The 26,868-nt window shown below is 37.1% G+C and overlaps 2 protein-coding genes across 2 annotated transcripts in view; both read right to left on the bottom strand.

The window, feature by feature from the left end:
* LOC110452878 (transcriptional repressor CTCF-like) overlaps positions 1-557 on the bottom strand; it is a 9,566-nt gene extending 9,009 nt beyond the window's left edge. Inside the window, exons 1-2 of the mRNA XM_021501599.1 lie at positions 498-557; positions 96-380 (exon numbers count right to left, since the gene is read on the bottom strand). Of these exons, the coding sequence (XP_021357274.1) occupies positions 96-380; positions 498-557 (345 nt within the window). The remainder of the gene's footprint in view (positions 1-95; positions 381-497) is intronic.
* A 4,832-nt stretch (positions 558-5,389) lies between these two features.
* Positions 5,390-24,587, bottom strand: LOC110452877. The gene is made up of 8 exons (XM_021501598.1): positions 24,479-24,587; positions 21,844-22,925; positions 20,569-20,879; positions 17,033-19,159; positions 9,368-13,369; positions 8,937-9,038; positions 6,125-8,447; positions 5,390-5,820 (listed from the first exon to the last, which is right to left on the bottom strand). Exons 2-8 carry the CDS (start codon positions 22,823-22,825, stop codon positions 5,420-5,422), a joined length of 10,248 nt encoding a protein of 3,415 aa, XP_021357273.1. The 5' UTR covers positions 22,826-22,925; positions 24,479-24,587; the 3' UTR covers positions 5,390-5,419.
* Between the last annotated feature and the right edge of the window lie 2,281 nt (positions 24,588-26,868).

The raw sequence follows: 26,868 nt of genomic DNA, 5'->3' as shown, positions 1-26,868 counted from the left end.
GACCTGGCGTGAAGTTGAAGTGATACAGTATATATATATATATATACGGACCTGGCGTGAAGTTGAAGTGATACAGTATATATATATATACCGACCTGGCGTAAAGTTGAAGTGAAGAGCTTCCTCTCCCACTTGTCTGGGTGATCCTCTAGTTTTACATCCATGTACAACTTCTTATTTTTCCTGTATTCCTTTTTCCAGAGCTTTGGATTTACCACCACCTTAATGTAGCGTCTTTCTCGGCCTGGTTTGTACGTCTTGTCATCGCCATCACTTTCTGGTTCAGACAGGGTGGAATCGTTGTCCGAGGTGGATTGATCAGAGTTTCTCAAGTCCTTTCCAAGCTGCTTTAACTTCCTTCTGACATGCTGGTTCACTGTCTGTTAAACATACAAAAAGACAATGTATAGTTCAACATATGAACATGCCATATTATTAATATCTATGTAGCTCACAACGACCATTCAACAGATATGGTCATAACTAAATCAGTTTACCTTTTTTTGGATTGTCCACACAAAGTAATTATACTCAAAAAACCCTTCCTCAATGACCATCGTCCTCAGTCATCATATTGTGTAATGAACAATGTATATTCATTTACAAGAACTGACCTGGATAGTTTTGTCTGTGAAACGTTACCAACATCACATTAATGATGTCACAAGCGAAATGTTGTCACAACCACCATAAACATTAATATTATTGTAACCATAGTAACAATTACCATGTTGGTACTATGATCACAAGGAAAATCTGGAATCCTGATTTATAACCTGACGATTTATTATATACTATTGTGGTTACTGCTGTCATCTCTGTATGCAGAAAAGAGTTTGTTTTATATATACTTGCACCATCACAGCGATACCATCATAATTTTATCATACAAAATTGTAAATATGTTTTAAGGCAAATTAATGAAGTCAGTTCCATAGAACCATGCTTTTTTTAATATTTTTAAGCCCTTCAGTGAAAGAAGATTAATTGTTGAGGTCAAAGAATGTTGCATAATTACATCGAAGCACAGTGATTATGTCACGGAAGACATGAACATGAGACCACATACAAAACCATGAACCTAATACATCAACAGTACACACTGTGCAATGGAAAACAAATGCTGAAATTCAATACAAGATTCTAAAGAATAGAACTAACTAATCTATATCCATAATTTGAAATTCCTTTCAATATAAACAAATTTTACTAATATTTTCTTGTCCCAGAATCACTGTTCCAAACAAACCCACATTCAAAATAACTGTGATGTGCTGATTGACCAATAAAACAGTGTCACAAAATGGTCACATGAGATTTAACTCAGTCACATGACACAAAACACAATCACATGACACTTGAGTCATGTGACAAGAAACGCAGTCAGATATGACAAAAAGAGTAAAATGACACTTAACAGTTGACACTAAACACAGTTACACGACTCTAAACTTTAACAAGACATTAAACAGTCATATCACACTACTTGACAATAAAGAATAACAATGACACTAAACAAATTACACTTAAAGTTACATGACACTAGTGAAGTGACATGACATTTAACACAGTTACAAAACACACACCACAGTGACATGACACTGAACACAGTGACATGACACTTAACACAGTGACATGACACTGAACACAGTTACATGGCACTGAACACAGTGACCTGACACTTTACAGTGACATGACACTGAACAGTTGCATGACACTTAACACAGTGACATGACACCGAACAGTTACATGACACTGAACACAGTTATATAACACTGAACAGTTACATGACACTTAACACAGTGACATGACACTTAACACAGTGACATGACACTTAACACAGTTACATAACACTGAAGAGTTACATGACACTTAACACAGTGACTTGACACTTAACACAATTACATGACAATGAAAAGTGATATGACACTTAACACAGTGACATGACACCGAACAGTTACATGACACTGAACACAGTTACATAACACTGAACAGTTACATGACATTTAACACAGTGACATGACACTTAACACAGTGACATGACACTTAACACAGTGACATGCCACTGGACAGTTACATGACACTAAACACAGTGAACATGATACTTAACAGTGACATGACACTTAACACAGTGACATGACACTGAACACAGTGACATGACACTGAACAGTTACATGACACTGAACAGTTACATGACACTTAACACAGTGACTTGACAATTAACACAATTACATGACAATGAACATTGATATGACACTTAACACAGTGACATGACACCGAACAGTTACATGACACTGAACACAGTTACATAACACTGAACAGTTACATGACACTTAACACAGTGACATGACACTTAACTCAGTGACATGCCACTGAACAGTTACATGACACTTAACACAGTGACATGATACTTAACAGTGACATGACACTGAACACAGTGACATGACACTTAACACAGTGACATGACACTGAACAGTTACATGGCACTGAACACAGTGACATGACACTTAACACAGTGACATGACAATTAACACAGTGACATGACACTGAACAGTTACATGACACTGAATTAAATAGAACTCATAACACAAGAATATGCCATGACATCAAATTTATTGTGATTCATTTCTATTCACAACCATGTAAAAGTGCTAAGCTATATGGTGGACTGATCATAAACAAAAATGACAGAATATAGACAAAGTCATATACAGTTTGTGTACCCTATATCACATAGAAGTTGCTATCAACAAGCTACCCAAAACATTAAACTTATTACAGAGAAGATCCCAGACAAACAGGAAGTTGTTTTTCACCATATTTGTCTATTTTCAATTGAGTTAACAAACCTTTGTCAGGTCAACAAGGGAAGGTTGCTCAAACAAAATTTACAACCTTACATCCACAAACGAGAAAAAGTCAGTAAATGCTAATGATCCCATGCTAATTAAGGTTTCTACTTGCCAAATTTCCGTAAATAATTAGTGACGTTGGCCTTGATCTTGGAGTCCTTAAATGGCAGCTCATTTAATATATTTTAAGCAAAATCTGTTAAGAACTGAATTTACTACAGTGATGCAGTGGATACAGTGTGACAGAACAATAATTTAAGAAGCGATAATTTGAATCCTAACAATGGACATTGTTTTTGGCAAATACAAAATGTGTTATATATACCAGTAAGTAGATGGGTAACTATGGCAATATTTAACTTCCAGCTGTTTGTCAAGGGGATGCTCTATATAATCACACTTGAGTAAATGAAGGGTTGTAAGGAAAATATAAAGCAATTCTGTTTCAACCAATGTAAATTTAAATCTAATATATATAATTTTGATAACAATAGTAAATGAAATTGTACATGTAATAACAACATAGAAGTAAAATTTGGTTTTAATAACTTCCAAATCAGCAATTATTTTAATAAAATGTTAAATAATTAATTTAATACTCTACCAAGTGCATGTACATAACTATGTGACAATCCAAAATGGAAAAAAAAGGTTAAGATGGTCTTCTGAAACTGACAGTGCACTTTATGGTAAGTCAAATATGTATATAGACTATATAAAATATAGCAATTTCTAAATGGACAAAAAAAAGATCAATCATAAAAATAGCACTAACAAAAAATACAAGCACCAAAAGTAAGTATAGCAGCCATCAACTCCACAAAACCAGGTACCATTGATGCTAAATGGCAGTGAACACTCCTACTATATTATATCAATGTTGTAACATCCACAAATGGACAAGGCAAATTATCTTTTCCCAGACACTCACTACAATAATCCACCATACAAGGAGATATTCACATACAAAATCTGGTAATTCTATCTGAAATATACGAGATATTTCCTGAACAATGTAATTTTAATTAAAACTATGAAGAAAAGGGCCAAACACTGTATCTGCATATAGTTCAGCATGAAACCTAATGTCAGTCTGTGACAGTCTACATCCTAGGAGGTACATGTACCGTACTCACAAACAAAATTGGATCATTGTAGGCCACAGAGTACCCATTACTCATAAAGTATGCCTCAGACAATGTGATATACAGTGAACAACATCAGGGCTATAACTTTTTAAAGAAAGGCATTAGACTTGATTTTAATATGCAACACTCTACCATCCCAACAGGTACTTGCTTACATTTGACATCTGTAGGTGATACCCCAGACAATATAGTATACAATATATCTCCTGGACAGAATGTTGCATGGACGGAAGTACCGATTGACCGACAGATTGAGCATATACCTGTAGTACCCACCTGTATTACTGATGACGGACCAGTAATATATACAACCGTATTATACTACTGTTATAGAAACAGAAATACTGATATCCTATGGCTAGAATGTGTATGATTCTTTTGGTTACAACATTATTTCACCCTTGGATGTTACGTGTAAATATAGAAATACATCATCTCAAATAAATGTTAACAATCATGTGATTCCTATTTTCTTATCCCATCTGAGCACAGCATTTATCAGAGCTTTTATACTGATTTCAGTGAATTAATGATTGAACCGTGTTAAATTGAATGTGTTTGTCATGTGGCAGATTTCTAGATAGATTTCCGTATCGCTCAGTGGTAGAGTGTCTGACTAGGAAGTCGGGGATCGGAGGTTTGATCTCGGTGGAAGCACACCACTCTCTTTCCTGTTATTGTCATATAAGTTAATAATCAAGAACGTTTACATGTAGTGAGGTGGATACAATGATTTATCCACACGGATAAGATGTTAACCATTGTATTGCAGCTCTGAAGCAATATCATCTTCTTCATGTGGTTAATCTCCCTTGAAAAATATTGGTTATTATATTATCCTTATAATACTGCACTGGCTTATTCCTAAATCCATTGCTCCGATCAACTGGAGTTATCCTCCCGGAGTTATCCTTTCGGAGTTATCCTCTCATAGCCTAACTATAGGAAGTATTAAGATTCTGTAATGTTGACCACCATAATGGTGAGCACAGTTATGCTTTCATCAACGACAGTTACACATGGGCAAAGTTAACCCAAGTATATACAACTTCCATGCTTTTCCAAAAACATGTTCAGATTTTTAAACAGAATATTTATGAAGCATTCACAGAAAAAATACTGTAAATTTAACAACACCTGAGTAATAGTTCATCACGGAGGATTTTTTTTTTCCTTAAATAGCTCCATCATTACTTTCAAATTTTGGATCAACATCCATAAACACAAGAAACTTAATAGTGAACATCTGGCATACAACATTATAATCAAACTAAATTGTAATTACATGTAAGCTTCTTTTCATTTCTCATGATTCAGCACATAAACAAATTAGATTATGCTCAAAAAATGCATATGACAAAATTAAACAAACATAATGACAATCTCCTCATCTCCAATCTCAACACCACTTTCCATCAGTTAACGCCCACTTTCCATGGATGCGTTGAGAGAATCCGGTTTAGATGTTGCGGTGTCTTTTACAGCCTTCATCTTGCTCAGCCTTCCCTTTCTTGTGCACTGGTCCTTGACCTTTCCATGTTTAGTGACCTTGACCTCCGGTTTGTATTTATGGACCTTTTTGTTGTGGAGGTTGAGGCAGCGATCATCCTTGAACAGGATACCACATTCCTCACACAGGATGCTCTGTGGTGACACATGGGCCCGCATGTGGTCCTTGAGCTGGACATTCCAGGCTGCAGCATAACTGCACTGGTCACAGCGATATGGCTTATCACCTGTGTGGGTTCGCATGTGTGATGATAACTGGTACGACTTCACACAGGAAAAGGGACACAACTCACACCGGAATGGATGTACACCTAGAAAAATCAAATGTCACAAATGAAGTACAATATATAAACTCAACACTTAAATTCAAGAGAAATTTAATTTTCAACAAAGTTTGTTATAAGTCTATTTCAATCAAAGGTAGCATAAACTCATATTGTTGCTTTTTATATCAATACTGCTTCATAGCATAGCTCATTTACATAAAACAGCAATAATATTTGTATTATTGTGAAACACATGGCCTATGGTCACTGCTATGAAGTAGCAAAAATTGCAAGACCTGAACTGCTACTAATATAAAGGGATAGCATGTAGGATGTGGTCTACACATACCCTGATGCATCATCATATGATTGTTGAGTGCTGTGCGGGCAAGGGTGGTATATGGACACTGGTCACACTTGTATGTGTGCACACGTAAATGGATCCTCTTCACATGATGTGCCATCTGGGAAACGGACAGAATGCGATTACAGTGTGGACAAGGGACATTACTCTCCTCCCGTCCAATACACATCTTCGACTTGGCATGAGCTGCAGCTGCCTTACTACTCAAAGAGATCACTCCACATTTTTCACACTTAGTTGCCTCTCCTCCGTGAACTTGATAAACATGCATCTTGACCTCGTCTACAGATGAATACCTCTCTGGGCACTGTTTACAGGTGAAGAGTTTGTGTCCGTGAGCTTTACACAGGTGGCGCTTCAGTGTCGTGCTGGTAAAGAACTGCTTGGCACACAGTTCGCAGGTGAAGTTTGCTGTCCTGTGGGTTTTCTGACGGTGCTCCTGCACGTGGATGGCCTGGCTAAATGTCTGTCCACAGTCTACACAGGTGAGACGGCCGGACAGGTGCTGGGCCAGGTGGTCTTCCATGGATGTACGGTCTGGCGTGTTGTACTGGTACATACCACAGCACAAACGACAAGTAAACCGCTCAAAGGACTTCAAACCAACCTCAATGTTCCTGTCCTTCTTGTGAAAAGAAGTGAACTGGGTTACTTCATACTTGTCCTTATGATCCTCCAGCTTTATCAGAATTTCAGGAATCAATTTCTTTTGCTGTTTCAGTGGTTTAGTCCTAGGCCTGCCTTTCTTTGATACTGTGTGACTACCTTGTTTGATGTCACCTGGGGAACACATTTTTGCAACATTTCCAATGTTTCCAGCTGCACACTGTTCTTTTAATGTTACACCACTTTCAGCACTTTTATCAGTTTCTTTTTTACTCTTTGCCTTTTTTCTCTTGGATTTATGTGGACTTTTCATCAGCCATTCTTCTATCTTTGCCAGACCAGTCTGTTGTTTGGAACATATCAGCATTTCAGCAGAATTTGGACGACATAAATCATTATTATTTAAATCAATGCCTTCACCAATGCTACTGCTTTTCAGAGTGTTTAAATTGTTATTTTCATCCACCAATTTCGTTAATGCTTTTTGTTCCAGCGCATCACTCAGGGATCTTGGCATTCTTGCAGTCATCAACTCTGGGACTTGGTCCTCCGATTTGCCAGTATCAGAAGTCTTTTTCTTACTCTTTCTTTGGTTACCTTTCGCTTTATTGTTTTTGTCTAGATTTTGTTCTTTTAGATTTTGACAGGATCCAACCTCCATTCTCTCAGTCCGTCTGTTTTTCTTTTCCTTCCCTTTCTTTCCTTTCTCATTCTTATTGAATACATCAGAATCACCTTTGGCTATTTTGTAACTCTCGCTCATTCCCCCGCTGGTAGTCATGTTGTGCTGTGTTATAACACTGCCACTTGCAGAATCAATCATACATGCTGATTGTTTCTGGCCAGAAAATGTTCCAACAATTTCTTTATGTTCTGAATGTTCAAAAGTTGCAGCACTTGCTCGACTTTCTTGTCCATGAACTTTCTCAATGTCCTGTTCATCATGAACACTGAAAGAATCCTTGTTGACTGCAATCAAAAGACTGGACTCATCTGGTATCAATTGTACTGGTCTCCTCATGTTTGAGTTCTGCTGTGACCACATCATCTTGCTTTCTTCTATCTGAGGACCTGGCTCACACTTCTCCCTCAATTCCTGTACAACGAACATCTCTGCTATATGATCTGGTCCATGTCTCCTGTTTGATCCTTGTAAAAGTTTTGTTTTCGCCACAGGCTCTGGCATGTAATTCGTCTTTGATCCTTGTTCAACAATTCTGCTAAAACTTGTTTTTATGTCTTCTCCCTGTACAGTATATGCTTGCACTAAGACTCTTCTATAATCAGCATTGATACAGGCTTGGGTGGCATGGCTGTTTGATGTAGCAGTGCTGGTTGGTGTAGCAGTGCTGGATGGTGTAGCAGTGCTGGTTGGTGTAGCAGTGCTAGATGGTGTAGCAGTGCTGATTGGTGTAGCAGTGCTGGTTGGTGTAGCCGTGCTTGTTGGTATAGCAGTGCTGGTGAATGTAGCAGTGCTGGTTGGTGTAGCAGTGCTGGTTGATGTAGCAGTGCTGGTTGATGTAACATTGCTGGCTCCTGTAGCAGTGCTGGTTCGTTTTGCAGCATTTGTTAGTCTGCAAGTCTTGCTGACAAATCCAGCATTCAGTTCACTACTGCAAACTTGTCCCTTGTGTTGTTCACTAGTTCTTCTGGACTTCACAGAGTTCTTGCGTTGCCTTCTGACATTTTTATGGCTGGGACTCTGAAAAGATAATGGCATACAAAAGTCATTAAATACACTCTCATTGTAATACATTTACACAGTAGGATCAGTTAAGATTAACATCTTCACAAAATAAAAGACTTCAACAGAAAAAGATTCTTTAATTTAGGAATTTAAATCTATGTCCATCATGATTTTTATTTAACAGGCTTTAAAAAGTTTCCCAAAATAAAGATGAAATGGGAACAACTTTTGAGTTTCTTTTTATTATAAGCTCAACCAAAGCAAAGCAGTGTTTGGCTGATACATGATATGACATGGAAATATTATGTGATGGGACTCTCAGACTAGAATAAAGGATAAGGTAAACTTGTAAGGGATGAGGAGATTATTATGACAGATACAATGAGAAACCTTTAATGGATGGGTTGTGAGTTACAGTTATATACACATCTAACAGTGTCCTAGAGTATTGTATGACCTTGAAATCGGCTTCATCACGTCGTTCATCAGAGTCAATGTACTTACTGTTTCCTTAAAGCAGCAAGATGGGTTCCGACAGTTGTGACAGCCGATCTTACTACACACACAGCTGCGACACTTCCCCCGCGACCAACACTTACAGCAGTACTGTAGGATATAAGATTCATCTCTTACACAACTTACATAGCTTTTATAATGATTTTTAAATTCAAAAGCCATTTTCTCACTAATTAAATATCAGAATATTAAAATGACTGTATATTACATAGTTTCAGCCGATAAATTTTCTGGTTTTAAATTTTCAAATGGTCAAATTGACTTCAGGACAAAGGAAGTTCTCCATTTTTAAGCCTTTATTTAGGAGCTTCGTACTTTAAAATTGGAAAGACATTTTAACATAGATATTGACACAAACAAGCCTATATCACCATATGAGAATTATGATATTTGATATATTTTGTATGAAATATACTCACACTATCACAGTCCATATTCCTGTGGTCAGTCGGTTGGTTCACTGACTGTCCGATGGTCAGTCCCTGAGCAAGTGCGAGACTTCTGTCAACAAATTTCACAACATTTTTCTGTTCAAGGGGTGGTTTTTCTGTGTATCCTTGATTTGACCATCCTTTACCAGACATTTCCAGACTCCCATGGTGACCCCTGTTCTCCTTTCTACCGTCAGTCAAACCAGCAATTCTAGTTGTTTGTGAAATTCTAGACTTTTTATCTGTTTTTGACATTGCAACACCAGGTATACCAAGCTGGATAATAGCAGCTGGGTTTCCATTGCAGTCCTGTTCTGACTCTGCTATGTGATTTCCACAAAGCCAAGTTTGGTTGAAATCATGCTGGTACCTCAAGATATTTGCTTCATTATCTTTGAACCAGGACTGCCTCCAGTTAGCAGGTGCTACAGGCTGTGAATTTCCATCCTCAGGAGTTTTACAATGTTCTATATTTCCTGCAACTCCATATTGAGGATATACTGCTTTATTTACTTGGAATGTTGACCAAGGATCTGGATTTCCATTATGAAGGAATTGTTTCTTTTCTGTGCAGAACATTCCATCAGAATTTCCCACCCTTCCTTCTGGAAACTTCACATTCCCAGGTAGGCTAGCTGCGTTTGAATATGAATTCTGAAATCCAGTATTCAGTGTTCGATACGTCCTCTCCAGATTTCTGCCAAACGGTGCCATATAGGGTCTGAACAGCTCCTTCTCATGTGTAGACACAGATACTTGTTGATCTGAAAATCCTGGCTGTTTCTTCCTCAGGAGATTATCAAAATAAAATGGCTGTTGACAATGAGGCACTACCGACGCATTAGGAGGCTGTTGATAATGAGGCACTACTGACGCATTAGGATTCGGTTGATAATGAGGCACTGCTGACGCATTAGGAGGCTGTTGATATGAGACTGTTCCTGATCTACCAGGCATAAAATGTCTATGAGGCATAGCAGGGTAAGTCTGTACTAGTGGATGTACATGGACACTAGTACAGGAAGTGCCAGATCTTACAGATGGCAGATGACAATTGTCAGTTGCAGGTACCTCATTAAGTTCAAATTCATCACAGCTCCTAAGCATCTGGCTCAGAACTGCATAATCTTTCTTGGTCTTTGACTTTTGCTTCCTTGAAGGATTTTTGCCGATGCCACCTCTTCTAACATGTGTTTTATTGTGCACAATTGAGTCAGACACGCAATCTGGAAGCTGCGCTGATCCAGGAGATGTGGGCCAGTGATTGGTGTATGCAGTATTGTTAGTAAAATCTCTTGGAACTACATCAGGCACAGGTTGGTAATTGGTATTTACCGTAACTCCTGTAGCTGTAGGATGTGTCTCTCCTCGTGACAGACTCCTATACTGTGGTGTGTAGGCGATGCAGTCAGGCTTTGGCAAGGCACGTTGTCGCAATAGTTCTGGTATATTGTCAGGTAGACGCAGATTTCTTAGAACACCTGGTGCCATAGTAAAACTGGGGTCAAATTTTCTGACATTTATCATTCCATTGTCAATTTCAAGATTGTCCCTCAAGATTGTATGATTACAAGACAAATCCAAAGGTACATTATTATCACTCTGATTGACAGTGATACCAGTGGGCCTAGGACGTGTTACTTCCACTGAGTCCATAGGATGGTCAGCCTGACCACTGGACTCACTCTGTTTTAAGTACAGTTCACCACTGTTACCAGCTCCGACTGTCTGTGGAGTATACATCATGTGCATCAACATCCTCTCATGAACATCCGGTTCTATGTGTCTATCAATGCTGGCATTGTAGAGGTCTTGCAATTTTTGTGGGTTTGCACCGGGCATTCTGCTCATCTCCTGGCTTTCATTCCCAGTGTGTGTATACAGCCAACCCTTTTTCCTGTCTGGTATATCGATGTCTATTTTGTAGTGGCTTAAGTCGGAATTTACCCAACCTCTGTCTCCATCTGATTTAAAGCTATCCTGAATTTCATTCCCTAGGTAGGGGTTTAGTATTTCAGCCTCCTTTTCTTGCTGTCTGGTAATCCTAGGCTGTGCTCGAGATCGGGATTGATTATTCTGCCAACAGACACCTCCCTCCTGCTGGAAAAAGGGACCCACTGACCTGGCGGTTGCATCATGGCTGCTGTTGCCACTCTGTGGCCTAGTGTGTGTTGTATGCTGGTATGTACTATCATTTTTCTGCTGTAAAGTGGCACAGGAACCAGTAATGTTGATCTGATGACAGACACCAGTCTTACTCAAATATGCCTTATTGTTATGTGGATCAACACCAATTTGGTTTGCATTTTCATCAATTTCCATGTTTCCAGGACAAGATCTGCAGAAATCTCTTTCGTCACCGATACGCACATTGTTATGGCCCTGCTTCAGAAAATGGCAACAAGGATTGTTAAAATTTTCTCCAACTATGTCTACATTCCTTGTGTTACTATCCCTATGACTTCCCAGTACAGAACAAATGAGGGACGAGTCGACAGTTGGCCTGGAGAGAATTTTATGATTCCCCTGGCGGCTACAACCCACAACAGAACTTTCTTGCGCATCAAGCTTCATCTCAGCTTCAAGGTTTCTATTATTGCAAGAATTGTTCCATGCAGATGGCAAGTAATTTGCATTTGAATCATTCCCTGTGACAGAATTACTGACTTTTGATGGTTCGATGGTTAAGTCCAGCGGTTCCAAACAAAGATAATCCTCCGCACTAGTATATTCATACTCCGTGTCCACGATGAATAACTCAGGGGAATCACACTGTGTACATTCATTGTTATTTAGATCTGTTTCCTGCATCTCTACAACAAGATCCTCTTTGGTGTCAGAGGCCTGGTGTGTCCACACCACTTTAGACCCCGACCCCAAGGATGATACTTTGTTCACCTCATCAGACTCGGTCATCTTCCCTATCATGTTTGTTGTTCCTAAACTCTGGAGTGAGGTTAGTGTTGATGAGGAATTACAACACGTTTCCTTGGCTTCCTGTATTCTGTGTGTTAATGACCATTCTCCTACCTTTAGCGATCTTAACGTTGGCGAGCCTTCTCTCCCCTCTTTTTGTACTGCTGTTTGCAATCGTTCTTGGTCTTTCTGTGGTCTTGATGCTGATGAGCTTACTTTGACCTCTTGTGGCCAATTTTGTGATCTTTCTTTGTCTTCTTGTTGTATTGCCATCTGTGACAATTTTTCAACCTGTTGTTGCCTTGCTGTTTGTGACCTTTCTTTGACATGTTCTTGTAAAGTTAACATTTGTGATTTTCCTTTCTCCTCTTGTTGTCTCGATGTATCTGACTTTTCTCTGACCTTCCCTGGTCTTGTAAATAGACCAATTTTGTTACTTGATGATGTAACTGAAAGTGACTCGTCCATGTCCTTGACCTCTAGTGACCCCAGTAAAGGTGAGATTTCAATCCCTGGTGACCTATCCACAGGTTTCAGTGACAGAGCTGACAGGGTCTTGACCTTCAAGGAATGATTTGGCTCTGTTGAGGTCAAATGAAATGGAGGCAATGAACTGACCTTGACCGACTTATCATGACTTGAATATGATTGATTTCTGTAAGAATCTCTATCAAAAGTCATGTTTTCCACTAAATTGTTTTCATCCCCATTTTCATGAAAATCCTCATCATCATCTTGGATTTCAAGTACAATATCTCCCTCACTGCTTGCATTGCCCTCATCCTGGTCTTGACTCTTTAGCCACACAACTTCTGTATATCTGTCGAAGTCTATGTCATCTGTACACATCAGATAGACCCTGATCCCCTCCTCCCGTAGGTCAGAGTCACGTTTACACATCAGGTACAACTCCATACCCTCCTCCTTCAGTACACATAGTACACAAACATCCTCCTTCACCCCTGATATTCCACACATGCTTTGATCCCTGCCATCAGTCACACACTGATTTGTGGGTGTGAGAGTATCTGGTACATTGACTACATCGCCAAAGGGAGGCAATCCACTGATCATCTATAATAAAGAGAAACAATAATTTGCTGTAATCATTGTGAATTTTTCTATCTAATAATTTAATATACAAAATTGATTCATAATTGATTAACAGCAATTATAAGTTACTAATAATATGTTTGTGTACAATAAATTACGAATAAATGATATTTAGAATGAGCCTTTATAAGCAGGTGGTCTTAATGAACAAATGGAAACTGCAATCAATGTACACTACGTTTCCTACTGTGACCTTTATGAAGCAAGACTGCACTCAGATTAGCTCAGCTAATCTATAACTGTTTATTAATTGGTCTTTAAATTTTCAGAATCAAATGGATTTTGTTTTATTTTCTGATTACAAATTCATGACTAGATATTGCTTATGCTACATTTAGCAGAAATGAATATAGTATAAAAGATATATTTCTCAGATTCAGACTTACTAACATTTGAATATTCAAAATGATAACTGAGCAGTTCCTCATTTCTTCAAATGATGAATTCTGATTTTTTTCATACAGGCACCTTTGATAATGATGTCCAAAACTGCGTTAGGAATGACACTTTCTGTATATCGATTCCAAGGATATTGTGGGCATCATTATAAGCTTACATACTCTCCAACAATGACAATTATTTTATTTAAACAAGTTAAACTGTCGTGAGAGGCGAAGCTTAAGCCTTTCTGCAGAGTGGATTCATAAGGAGCAACAAGCACCAAAGATGGAAGTTGGAAAGTTTTTGTCAATGTAAATTGCTTGTTAATCAAGACATCCTACAATACAATCATGTTTTAACTGCATACATAATTTCTAGATAAACAATAGGTGTACTACCAGCAGTGCTTCAGAGACACTGAGTGGCTTCACAAGCGCAACTGTGTATAGACAGTTTAGAGTTACACTTCTAGCTATTTCTGTAGTGTTACATGATAATATAAAGACTAGAATTACCGTTATGCATAGACTGATACACCCAACATCAACCATATACCCTAATTATTGCTGTCTACAATGCCTTGAACCTTCCTCTTTTATCTATTGCTTGAATAGGGAGCACATTAACACAGTAATTATTTGATTACAATCAATTGACACAATTACTAGGAAGGAGGATGTTCATTCATAGTAAGATAATTGTGATTTTTATTCATTGGATAAGTTGTAATAGTTAAAATTGAACTTTAACCGATCTATGCTATGGAATATCTTCAAGAAATAGACTGTTTTGATAGTTAATTAGTTAATTAAATTAAGTGCCATAACTCGATTAAAAAGCAAGTGGAAGGTGTCACATGCAAACATTTATTAGATGAAGATCGTGCCAATTTTCATTAAAATCAATTTAGTAATTAAGAAGTAGTCTGAACAAAATTGTATATCGTAACAGACAAATGATAGACAAATATTATTCTTAACTAGGATTCACTCCCCTTCTACTCCATCTTTGTTGCATGGCATATAAAAATAACACCATGGAGTGATGCAGGAATGGAACAGAATTTGAAAATACTAGCCTGACCAATGTTTTCCTTATTGTAAAGCCCCAGGTAATCGACTAGTGAAAAAATAACCCATGTATGTGGTGGTTTTTTTCAAGAAATTCAACTCAATACAAAAACGCCTCATAAGATGAGGCCTCCTCTGTGTCACCTGAGTTTATAGCTAACAAGGGGGTGGGCTTAATACTGGACATGGGCTTATTGACAGTAAAGTACAGTATACAGAATCAGGCCCACCACGACACACAACGTACACGTACCTAGAATCACACTGTGTACTTACCTAATTACCACACACGCAGCAACGTCCTCTTCTTCATAATTTTAGAATGTTAAATGTCAAAAAATGAACCGCAACACATAAGAGCTTGAAAATAATCAAAGAATTAATTTGATAATATCTGTACATTTACTTTATAATTAAATTTGTAACTTTATCCCTCTTATTACGGAGCTATTTCTATGACCTCTGTCAATGATAAATATCAACAGATACTGAAATGTAACCTATATACATGTAATTCAGATTATCATAGTAACGTTGGACCGCTTATGTTATACCTATCCTATAATTATCCTTATAATTTTTTGGTCCAACAAGGGCAAGTTTTAATACTTCAGAACTGAATTTGCTTATTTCAGTTTTGTTCCAGATATATAAATACATTATATCCTATAAACAGTTCATCAAAACTAGTTTGCACTGTTTGTGAAGAAAATAACATCTGAGTAGTTTTTCAACAACAATATTCTGAGAAAAAAAATCAAATGACCAATCGAAATGTTAAAATGTTTTTATATGCTCATGAATAAAATGCAGAAGTTATCTCCCTTTGCAAAAATAAATTTAACGAGTTTCATTGTTCTAATAGAAAACCTTTTTTTTCTTTTTCGTTAATGATCTTTTTTCCTAAAACAGAGATTAACAAAATAAGCCATTGCACATAATAAAAATATGTCCATGTAGTATCGCATAATCACAAAAATAGCATTATCTGAAACACCACTTAACAGACAGAAACGTCTAATTCCTAGACTGCCATACATGATACATGTGACTTTTCAAGGTACATTATCATATACACTTACACATACGTATATTTGTCAAAAGAAAACTCTTTTGTCATTAACCACAACAAATTAATACTTTTATAAAACAAAATTCTGTCTCCAATTGTTGATGCTGAAAATCAAACAAATTGATATATCCTACTTTTTAAAAAAAATCTGGTTAAGGTTTTAGTACATATAAAATTTAAAATAGGAAACAAATCAAAATACCGGGTACACATTATTTGCAATATTGGAATAAAGTGGCTGAGGTAAGTATGACATGTGCAATATCATCAATTAACAATGTGCATAATCTTAAACAAATAAAATCAATAAGGATTATGTGAAGCAATACCATATCCCATCTGATAATAAATGTACCTGTCTATAAAAACACCCCCCAAATATAGGAGCAGTTATAAAATGACAAGTAACACCTCGCTAGTCTAACCATCCTCCTAAATCTTCTCGCAGTTTCTGTTAGCACCCTAACTTTTGTAATCCTATATTGGCTCAAACATATTGATGGAATAAATCTTGTATCCCTTCAGTCAAACCCTGATCAATTACGAGTTCATCGGTTCCCTGACTGTAATGTTTCAATGTAAAATCAGTGATATTATAATCAGCTTTTCCTTCCTTACTATGATTCCATTCTGTAAGCAACATAATGTCACCATAGGTCTAAAAGACCTGTAGTTCTTAGCTAACATTAACTCTCAAAGATAATTATTATAAAACACAATAAGCAATATATGGTTGTAGCTTTTCGTTAGGGTAAACGTTTGTATTATTTCACAAAATCCACTCTGATATGTAAATTAGGCAAGTGTGTCTAATAACTCTGAACTTTGTGCAATATGAAATTTTTTAATTAAACTTGGGTGTTGTATGTGAGAGAGTCTGAGACCACCAAATCTTAACCCAGGCTTCACAAAACATCCTCTGCCTGAACCAAGGTGTTTTTCTCAGTTTGAAATTTTAACAGATGTAAAATATAAAAGGACTATGCCAATATAAAAGGACTTTGCCAGTATAAAACATACCTCTCAGCTAAGAATATTTGGGAAGCTGGGACAAGAAGTAATGAGCCCTGTGAACTAGCATATCTTCATAGTAAAACTGACCTGTTGCCAATCCTCATCACTGGAGTCGGTGATGTAAGACGTGCTTTCCAAATCTCCTATATCCTCTACATCTCCCAGCTTCATCTGGCAACGCTCAAAGTAACTCGTCAGGTCTGAATTTTCGAGAGCATGGCTTTGACGGAACTTGATACGAGAACTGAGACGGGAACTGCTACGAGTGACAAGTTCTGCAACAGCAAGCTTGGCGTTTCCTGACAAATCAGCATCAGCTGCTTCCACCTTGCCATCTTCTCTCCTATCCAACACTTTCCCCACTGAGCCATCATTCATTGGAGCTTCCTTTTCTTCATGCTTGATTTGTTCAGCTGCCACATCAACAGACAAATCAGTGTTTTCTATTGATATGTCTTTTTTCACCCACTCAGAATCGTCACCACTGGACTTCTTCCGGTCTTCTGATTTCTGCTTTAACATGGCTACATTACAGTCATATTCCCATTCTTTGTTTTTAAGAAATGTCCGACGTCTTATTGATTTCTTCATTTTTTGTAGCGTCAACCCCTGTTTTCTATGCTTCACTATTTCAGTAACTGATGCCATGTTTGATCGGCGCCTTTGCTTCTCTTTGGACGGCGCAAATGCATATTGGTGGTCCACAGGGTTCATGGATTTATCGTCATCCTGGGAAGTTTCCCCTGTGTTTACCCCAATGGATGAAGTCCGTCGGCCAGTCCATTTCCACATGGGTCTTGGCACAGTAAGTGGATCCAGAGGTGGCTGTGTCTCCAGATTTATGGAATCAACATCTTCTACATCCATTACAAGGTCTGTATCCTCTGAGTTTGTCGACACCTGTCCTGTCAGGCTTGTTGAAGTAGCACCAGAACTGTTTGCTGGAGTCTCCTGAGACACATCTTCCCCAGCTGTTTCAACATTCGCCAATGAAGTGTCCGTCTGAATGGAAGAATCTTTCACCATCACAGCTTTTCCAGACACCATTTTTTTCATAGATGGATTATCTTTTTTTGTCTGAGTAAAACCATCACACATAGCTGGTTTCTTTCTGACTGGTGTCTTGGTGACTTTTACTAATGATGACAGGGGGACTGGGTTTGAGGAGGCAATGAAATTGTAAGCTGTTGATGACGATGTAGCAGGGTTCTGGGTAGAGGAAAGATCTGTTTCTTTTCTAGTCTTTTTACTACGTTTCGATCTGTCATCAAACCTGTAGATTACTCTGTTAGGTGCTTTTTGAATTTTCTTTTCTTGAGCTACATTGGGCATCAGCACCATTGTAGTTTTTCCAGTGTCCTCATCAACTTCTTCAGACCATTGAGGCTGCATCACTTGATTCTTGTCAGACGATAGGTTGAGTTTGAGATTAAAACCTTTCTTTTTCATTGGGAGCTGATTTGTTTTCATCAGCTCGAGATTTTTCTTAATTATACCATCAATTTTCTTGAGCACGAGATTTTTCTTTTCCTGGTCCTCCTCATCATTTTCTGCAGTTTCACTGGTGAATGTCACATTTTTATGGTTGAGGACAGATGACAGAGGAATTTCTTTACCTTCACAGGATGACATAATTGGTGTCTTCTGAAGCCGAAAAAGCTTCAGATTACCTGCCAAGGGTACAACATTGGGTGCATTGTTTATATTGTTCAGCTTTATAACCTTTACAACTTGATTACTGCCGCCTACACTTTGAATGGTGGAGTGGTCTCCTTTTGGTAAAGCGTACCATATCTTCTGACCACTCTGTAGAGTAACAGGACGCCCACCTACCATTATAGATGCAGGTGTTTTTGGCAACTTTGATGTACTAGCCTCCCGTTGGCTCAAAGTTTCTCCTGTCATAAAGCGATTCCTAATGGTAAAATCTGGTGTGAAGTTATTGACAACCTCATTTCTGATGAGTTTTACGGGAACTGGCATATTTGTTTCCATGGCGTTTGCATGTCCTTCATCATTAGTGAGAGGTTCTTTTTTTATCCATGAAGTAGTATCGGTCTCATGAAGTCCAGCATCTGTAGCTGTATTAGCTAGATTGTGTTCAGAGTAATCCTCAGGCTCAGTCTTCACCAGGGAGAGATCCAGCTGACTGTTGTCGTTTGTAAGGCTCCCCACTTCCTTGTGTTCTGGTCTGGCTCTTAAATTGTACGATACCTGAAAAAAAAGCACAGTTTAAATTGTTTCAAGGAGGTAAAATCACAGGAGTAAGACACATTCATGTTGTAAAATGTCATACACTTTTCAAATATAACTATCCTTTGTAAGCACCTTGACCTTGTCTATACAATAAAAGCACCTTGACCTTGTCTATACAATAAAAGCACCTTGACCCTGTCGATACAATAAAAGCACCTTGACCTTGTCTATACAATAAAAGCACCTTGACCTTGTCTATACAATAAAAGCACCTTGACCTTGTCTATACAATAAAAGCACCTTGACCTTGTCTATACAATAAAAGCACCTTGACCTTGTCTATACAATAAAAGCACCTTGACCTTGTCTATACAATAAAAGCACCTTGACCTTGTCTATACAATAAAAGCACCTTGACCTTGTCTATACAATAAAAGCACCTTGACCTTGTCTATAGAATAAGAGCACCTTGACCTTGTCTATACGATAAAAGCACCTTGACCTTGTCTATACAATAACAGCACCTTGACCCTGTCAATACAAAAAAATGATCTTTTTAAGTAGTTGTAGTAAGCCTAAATTTCTACATTATGTAATCCAGCCTGCTTGAAACAAGCCTTTGTCTTTTTATAAATAAAATTTAACTGGAAGATAGTGCACCCTAATATATGTACCCATACATCCTCCTATAATCCCCAACTCCTGCTTGGTGTAAAGTTGCCAGTAAAATATATAATAAAAGTACACGTTTTAATTCAATATTACTTGTTACAAACTATCTGGAGATGAATTAATTTTTCAGTGCAAAACCTGGAAGTACCAAAACTATTACCCGATAGATCAAGAGAATCTGGGGCCACCTAATGTTTTAAGCTCTCAACATAAAATAATCACAAAGATAAGAAGCTCCATTGTGGATAAGAAGCTCCATTGTAGATAAGAAGCTCCATTGTGGATAAGAAGCTCCATTGTGGATAAGAAGCTCCATTGTGGATAAGAAGCTCCATTGTGGATAAGAAGCTCCATTGTGGATAAGAAGCTCCATTGTGGATAAGAAGCTCCATTGTGGAATGCTTTTACACAAACAATATGTAACAACAGTTCATCATAGAATTGCTCAGATTTTCATCTATAATCAATACCAATTTTACTAAATCCATGATTATAAATGTATACTAATGTGCTAAAAACATTTGAAAATTGCCCTATTGCCACCTGGACCCAATGATTTAATACCAAACAATTACTGATATTTCCTCCTTTGTCTATTTTGCCCTAGCTCTGTTCAGTTTTTCCTTTCTAATATTTTCTAGCTAAAGTTTGTATGCTTTGGTCTTTTAGTGTTGTATTATATATATATCATAATTCACAATGTGGTCAATCTAAGTTTAATTTGTTTTCTGACGTTTTTATTAATATGAACCAACCTGATTTTCAGGCATCGTGTTATCACCAGACACAGGAGAAGAGCTCAAAGCAGGGGAGATCACTTTGCGTTTCCTTGTCACCTGCTCCAGAACTTTAGTTTTCTTTTGAGAACTGTTGATGAGTTTTCTTGACCTTTTCTTGAATTTTCCTGTTTTAGTTCTTGGTAACAGAACTTGTGTATCCAACTGACTCTCGTCATGCTCTGTTGATTCCTTTGTCACTTTTTCCAATATTGCTATCGATTTTGTTCCTGGACTTATATCTTGGCCAAGAATTCTTCCAGGCATAAACTCATCATTATTGTGGTCATCTATAGATAAAATAATCAGAAATACAATTAATTCACAATACAAAATCAAAAACCAAATATATTAATGTTGTGTTTGAAATTCTATCTTCCCTCAATATTTGTTCGAAATGTTCAGTGTATAATATATCTTGGGGATGATCTTGTAGTAAATATATGTATATGAATTGTTTCGTTATCTTTTCATTGCAGTATAATATTGTTTTTTTAGGATATAAATTAATACCTGAAGGAAGACAGAATGAAACAATGTTTATCATGAACATATCAATACAGTAGTCTAGTGGTAGGACACCAGGCGCGTGACCGAAGGGTTGCAGGTTTGTGTCACGGCACGGCACTGTGTTGTTTGTCTGAGCAATATGCCGAAATAGCTGTACTGGCTGTATGCTACCCAAGTAGTTGATAAAGATATTGGCTGGTTGCAAATGCCCTATAACCAAGGATAATAATTTGTGAACCGCTTTGAGACGACCTACCAACTAGGTTGTGATAAAGCGGTATATAAGAACAACAAATTATTATTATTATTACATATGTAACTCCATCCTCGATATCCAGGGGTTACACACCCATTCGCTCTCTACACCCCTGAAATATATCAAAGCAAAATTGAAGGCATGCAGTAAGCTATTTGATTTGTCTCGGGTAAAAAACCTGACCAATCACTAGGCCTGTCCTTTGAAGATTACAAAGGAGCGACGCCCGATTTCAAAGCCAGTAAGTTGTACTTTGTGATGAACATCAAAGGATAAAACTAGTCATCTTGTCTCATCCACAAGTACACTGAGCCTTCATTGTTGCTATGACATATTCCAGCGGTGCAGAGAGCGTAAGTGAGAGTAACCTCTGGAGTGTCAAGGATGATGCAACTCATTATCAGAGGTGAATTAAGTGTACATATGAACAAATATGTCGGCTTGATTAACATAATTTGTTTTGATCACCTGAAGCTATATCAGCTTACCTGCCTCCTGTTCTGAGACTTTGGTTTTCTTTACAACATATACAGGGACAGGTTTAGCAGTCTTTTTCTTAAATCTGTCTGATTTAAGCCTAGAACTATCAATCTCAGTCTCTTCAAATTCCTTTCCTTCGTTGTCCGAATGTTCTTCTTCCACGGTTCGCATAAACATTTTGCCATGTTCTGTGGAGACAAAGAGGTTGTCATCTTTTGCAATCTCAGATGGGCTGGAGTCAGGGTAACCATCCATCTTTGGTTCCTCTTTTATCACGATATCTGGTTCTATTTGAGGTTGTGTATTGATGACATCAGAGCTTAAAGAGTCGTTTGTGTACAGACTCGTCCCACTGTCAGAAGGAACACAATTACTGATGACATCATCACATTCTGTTGGGAGACTAGTCATGTTTGTAGTCTGTTCATTCATATCTGTGATGTCAGTACTTTCGGCATCACTAGCAGGATGTGTATCATTATTTGCTTCAGCTTCAGAGTCTGTAGGAATTCTGCTTTCATTGCCTTCAATGAATTCTGTGTTTTCTAAGCTTGTTTTCTCAATAGTGTTTTCTGGGTTTAAATCAGAATCGGCCAACTCAGATGGTCCAATGACATCCACCACTTCTGTTTTGTCAGCCTGCACATTTTGACTGGTGATGTCATCAGTTTTTGTGTAGTTTTCTTCAGATTCTATGTCTGAATGTTCATCGAAGGAAACCTCGCTACTGTCCGACTCCATGTGAAAATCTTCTTCTTCCTCACATTGCTCTGACAATTGACTTGAGTCTCTCGAGTCAAGGTTTGCTTGCATTTGGTCATCAGGAATTTCTGTGTCCTGTTTTGATGGAAAGGGTGGCCACGGTCCAAATGTTATTTCTACATCACTGTTTTCATCTTCACTATCGTTGTTTGTGTCTGATGAATACTCCATTTTCAGATCGGACTCCGTGGAGACGGTGCTACCTGTTGCCATCAAAGTATCCTCCATACCGACAGAGTTGGCCAAGTTGGCATTATCATTCACAGGATTATGGGAAATATCTCTGGTCAGTGTCTACTGCTTGACTTATCAGTGTCACATTCCATCTCTGCAAGAAATCAAGAAGTCAAAAAATGTATCACATAAGTCAAATGTATGATTTACAGTTGAATGAATCTTGGCTCAAATTTTTATTATAATTTGTACTTAACGGTCACATGCAATTCTGTAGCTTCCATTTCAATAACTTCATACTGTAGACGATATTTATAACAATATGATTTAACACACTAATATTTGTGACCTTAGCTTATTTACTTATTCATGTTTTCATATCACTATCAGGTAGTGTCGGAACACTACGAAGGGGGCGTTGGGGAATAAACACGGTAATGTCATAAATGATGTAATTATTGTTCAAGAAGCAGTCATTATTGTTATTGCCTGAGTATAGGAAGAAGTTATAGACACATGGAAGTAATTAATGACTCTACATAAGAAATCTTAATGAAATACATAAACAACATTCCTCTGCTATATAATACTGAAGTACTTGTATGATAAGTAATTGCTCATATACTTAAATAAAAGTTGATGTTCTATTTATAAAAAATAAAGAGTCGGTTGGCTAATCTGCTATGGAGAATTTCACCCAATATATATCAAATTATTTGTATGGACATTTCTTTGTTCCAGAAATGACCAAATTCAATAAATGGCTTTTCTCATGTTTTTCAAGTAAAAAACAATTTTATATTTAATTCTTTTGTTATTGGAAAAACATTATTTGTTTTTAGTTTTTGTTTCATATTTAATATTGTTTTAATAAATAGGAATTAATTTAATCAATATTTTTTAATAGTACAGGTAATATTCATGTCTTTGCAGCTGTAAGAAGCATCCTAAGCCCTGGGATGATTTTTATTTACACTGTATCAATGTAGTAACCTCCAATATAGATATTACATGTACCAAAATGTGTCCTCGCTTGTTCTGAACATGTATTAGATAAGCTTATGCTTGTATATCAAACCATTTGAGGCAATTTCTTTTTCATTTTTTATTAGCGTAACAGGCTCTGGATCGCCACCACTGGTTTTAAACAAATTATGAAAATGCCTCAAATGATAGCTGGACTGAGGGCACCTCACCCCCTTAACTCTTTCAAGGATTTTCCGATTTGTAGACATAGTACAAGCTGTGAATCATGTCAGTTGTTGGGACAAGTGTAAATATCGCATCAATCATTCATTTGCGTCGAATAGTCGAAAAGTCTGACCTGAAATATTAAATTCGTGTTCATTTGTCACCTAAACGTTGTATTGGGGTCATTCGAGGTAAAGAAGTTAGAATTATCTCCCTTACATCAAGAATTGAACAGGACGGCCTTAACTTTGATAATAAAATTCCAAATATTGTCCAAACCATTCATTATAATTATATTTGACAGATATGAATGATTACACATCTAATTTATGACAAATATATCAGTTTCAGTCGTATTTGGAAGGGTGTATATGTTCTACACCTAGCGTAGCACTGTAACGTAACTCGTAAGCTTGCATGCATATGGCAGCTAAGCGAGTCTACAATGAACTATTACGGCGAGGCAAACAGGTGTGCGTTAATTTATATACCGTTGTGTGCTGTTTTAATACTTACAGTAGGATCAAAAACATCGTCAGAAACCTTAATTAAACCATATCCTCTTCTACAGTGACGTCTTCTGGACAACTAGCTCTCGGATGAAACTTTCATTCATATGGAGCTTTCGTACCTTCGACAACAAAGAGTGCTCATACTGTGCGTGCTGCTCGTGCAATTTATTCGGACCAGCTACCTCTAACCAAGTGCAGTAACTAGTCAGAGCGTTTCAAACCCATTATCTTATATTTTGTGGTTGACGATGTTTGTTTACGAAAATGTGAGACTATAAAACAAAACATTATGATAAAATGTGAACACTGAACGAAGTTTTCAGTAAAGCCTTAAGGAGGTACGTACCGGTAGCGGTACATGTAGCTACATTGATGTACATGCATTGTGGCTGTACCCGTCGCAGTATATGAATAAACATGATGGCATTCATATCTTTAGGAAAAAAACTAACAAATGTATCAACTCTTTAATAATCACGGCTATTTTCACAATTCAATCAGATTTAAAAAAAAAAAAAGTCTCTATGGAGGCAGGGACTGACTTGAATTAAAAGACATGAACGACGTGCCGGATACAGGGGCCAATACAGAGATTAAATAAATAGAAAATTGCTAGGGGTATGGTAGGGAAGGTGGCAATATATAATGTATTAATTTCATTTGATTTATTTATTTTGGGGAACGTTTCTTATATCATAATCATGGCTCCACGATCGTGACATGTATCTCGGAATGCAATAAAAAAAAATGTATGTATGTACATGGCAATATGAAATAGCACCGACATGTCAGATAACCATTAATGTGAACTTGTACGAAAGATTTTTTAACTATCAGGTCATCCTGTGGCTTAGACAAAATACATTAGGCTTTTTGAGAATGAGAGAGAAAAAATAATTTTGTAAATTACAACCTAGTGGTAAATATTCTCCTCCTCTCATCCTCCTGCAGTATGTAGTTGTGTCATTTCAGTGTGCTTGTAATATAGAATCTCACTCAGTGACAGAGTTAATGCCGGAAGTGTCCAGAATTATTTGAATTTTTAAGCTAGGACACTAACTGACAACGTTGTTTTGTGAACAACCTCCAAGACTTTTCTCATTTAATTTAATATTGGTTCATTTGTAGAAATATAATATTTTGGCCAAATTCCCCTTTTTCTCGTCGCTTCCACAAAATGAAACATGAAAATAAGTAATAAACCTTCTTCCGGGAGCAACAACAGAAACTGGATGCCGACAATACACTTGCTGACCTCCGCTGCGGTATTTGAGTCGCCTTATTTTCCGGTCTGTCTGTGAATCCGTCATGAACATGTACATTTCCAAATCTCTTTATCTTTTTTTTCAAATTAATAAGTGAAAAAAGGATATTGGCAACCTTGTTATTTTATACCGTCTACACTTTGCTTTCTACAAGCTCATTTTCTTTTGATGAAACCTGTACATTATAAAACGAATGTGAGTAAGTTTGAAGAGGAACAAAATATGTGCATAACTAAGTATCATGCTGCGCTGTGATATACTGAGTCCGTATATATTTTTTTGAAATATGATCTGGTTTTGAGGAAACTTGATCGATATTTATGATATAAAAAGCAAATGTTACTTTAAACTGGAGCCAAATTTTCTCGTAATTATGAATCGCCCAAGAATTTCTCAGGTATGGATTAAGATGTATTCGATATTTGCAAAGGGATGCAAAACCTATACAATTATAGTTTGATAGTTTGAAATATTGGCAAATTGAAGCAGTTCTTTTAAATTAATTTTTAATGTATTATATGATTATGATAAATATTTCGTTAATTAGTGAAGTAAATTGCAAATGTTTGCACATCACATAAATCATTCAATTTTACCAAGAAATAAAGTACAAAGATATTTCTTCTTGTTACATTTCAGTGCAAATTGGAAGACTTTTGGCATTTGTTTGTAAACTTCTGTGAAGAAAGGACAAGCATTTTTTTCTACACTTTGATGAGACTTTCAGAGAGTTTTTCCTTAACAGTACTCTAACTTCAAATCTGTACACGTTAAGCAATTCACCCGTCCTTACTTTTTTAGCGAAACCTGTCAAATGCATCATATCAGGAAGTTATTTACCTGTTTCTTGTCGACCAGAGATTTTCTTTTTAATCCCAATGACCATTTTTTACCATCTGCACACCACTGTGTTCGAACCCACCAGTTTAAAGGGAATCTATTAGAAAAAAGTTTGATTTTCCAGGCAATACGTCGATTAGCTCTATATAATGTTTTTGTTTCTAATGTTTTCAGGTCGGAGACCTAATAGACCTTAAGTTCTGCACTCCGGCTATGGCAAGTCAACTTAACATTTAATCAAGTAGCAATGGTGATCCAATGTATTTCATAAACTTATTGAAAATGTGTT

This window comes from Mizuhopecten yessoensis, unplaced genomic scaffold (genome assembly GCF_002113885.1).
Source record: "Mizuhopecten yessoensis strain PY_sf001 unplaced genomic scaffold, ASM211388v2 scaffold6967, whole genome shotgun sequence".
Taxonomy (NCBI): domain Eukaryota; kingdom Metazoa; phylum Mollusca; class Bivalvia; order Pectinida; family Pectinidae; genus Mizuhopecten; species Mizuhopecten yessoensis.
The sequence above is the reverse complement of the archived record's forward strand: the minus strand, read 5'-3'. Positions and strand labels throughout refer to the sequence as shown.

Coding starts and splice junctions, on each gene's coding strand:
- LOC110452877 (XM_021501598.1), bottom strand. CDS start 22,825: ATGGAGGATACTTTGATGGCAACAGGTAGCACCGTCTCCACGGAGTCC. Junction 13,370..17,032: donor GTGATGAGGATTGGCAACAG/GTCAGTTTTACT, acceptor TCTTTATTATAG/ATGATCAGTGGATTGCCTCC. Junction 8,448..8,936: donor CTTGCTGCTTTAAGGAAACA/GTAAGTACATTG, acceptor TTATCTTTTCAG/AGTCCCAGCCATAAAAATGT.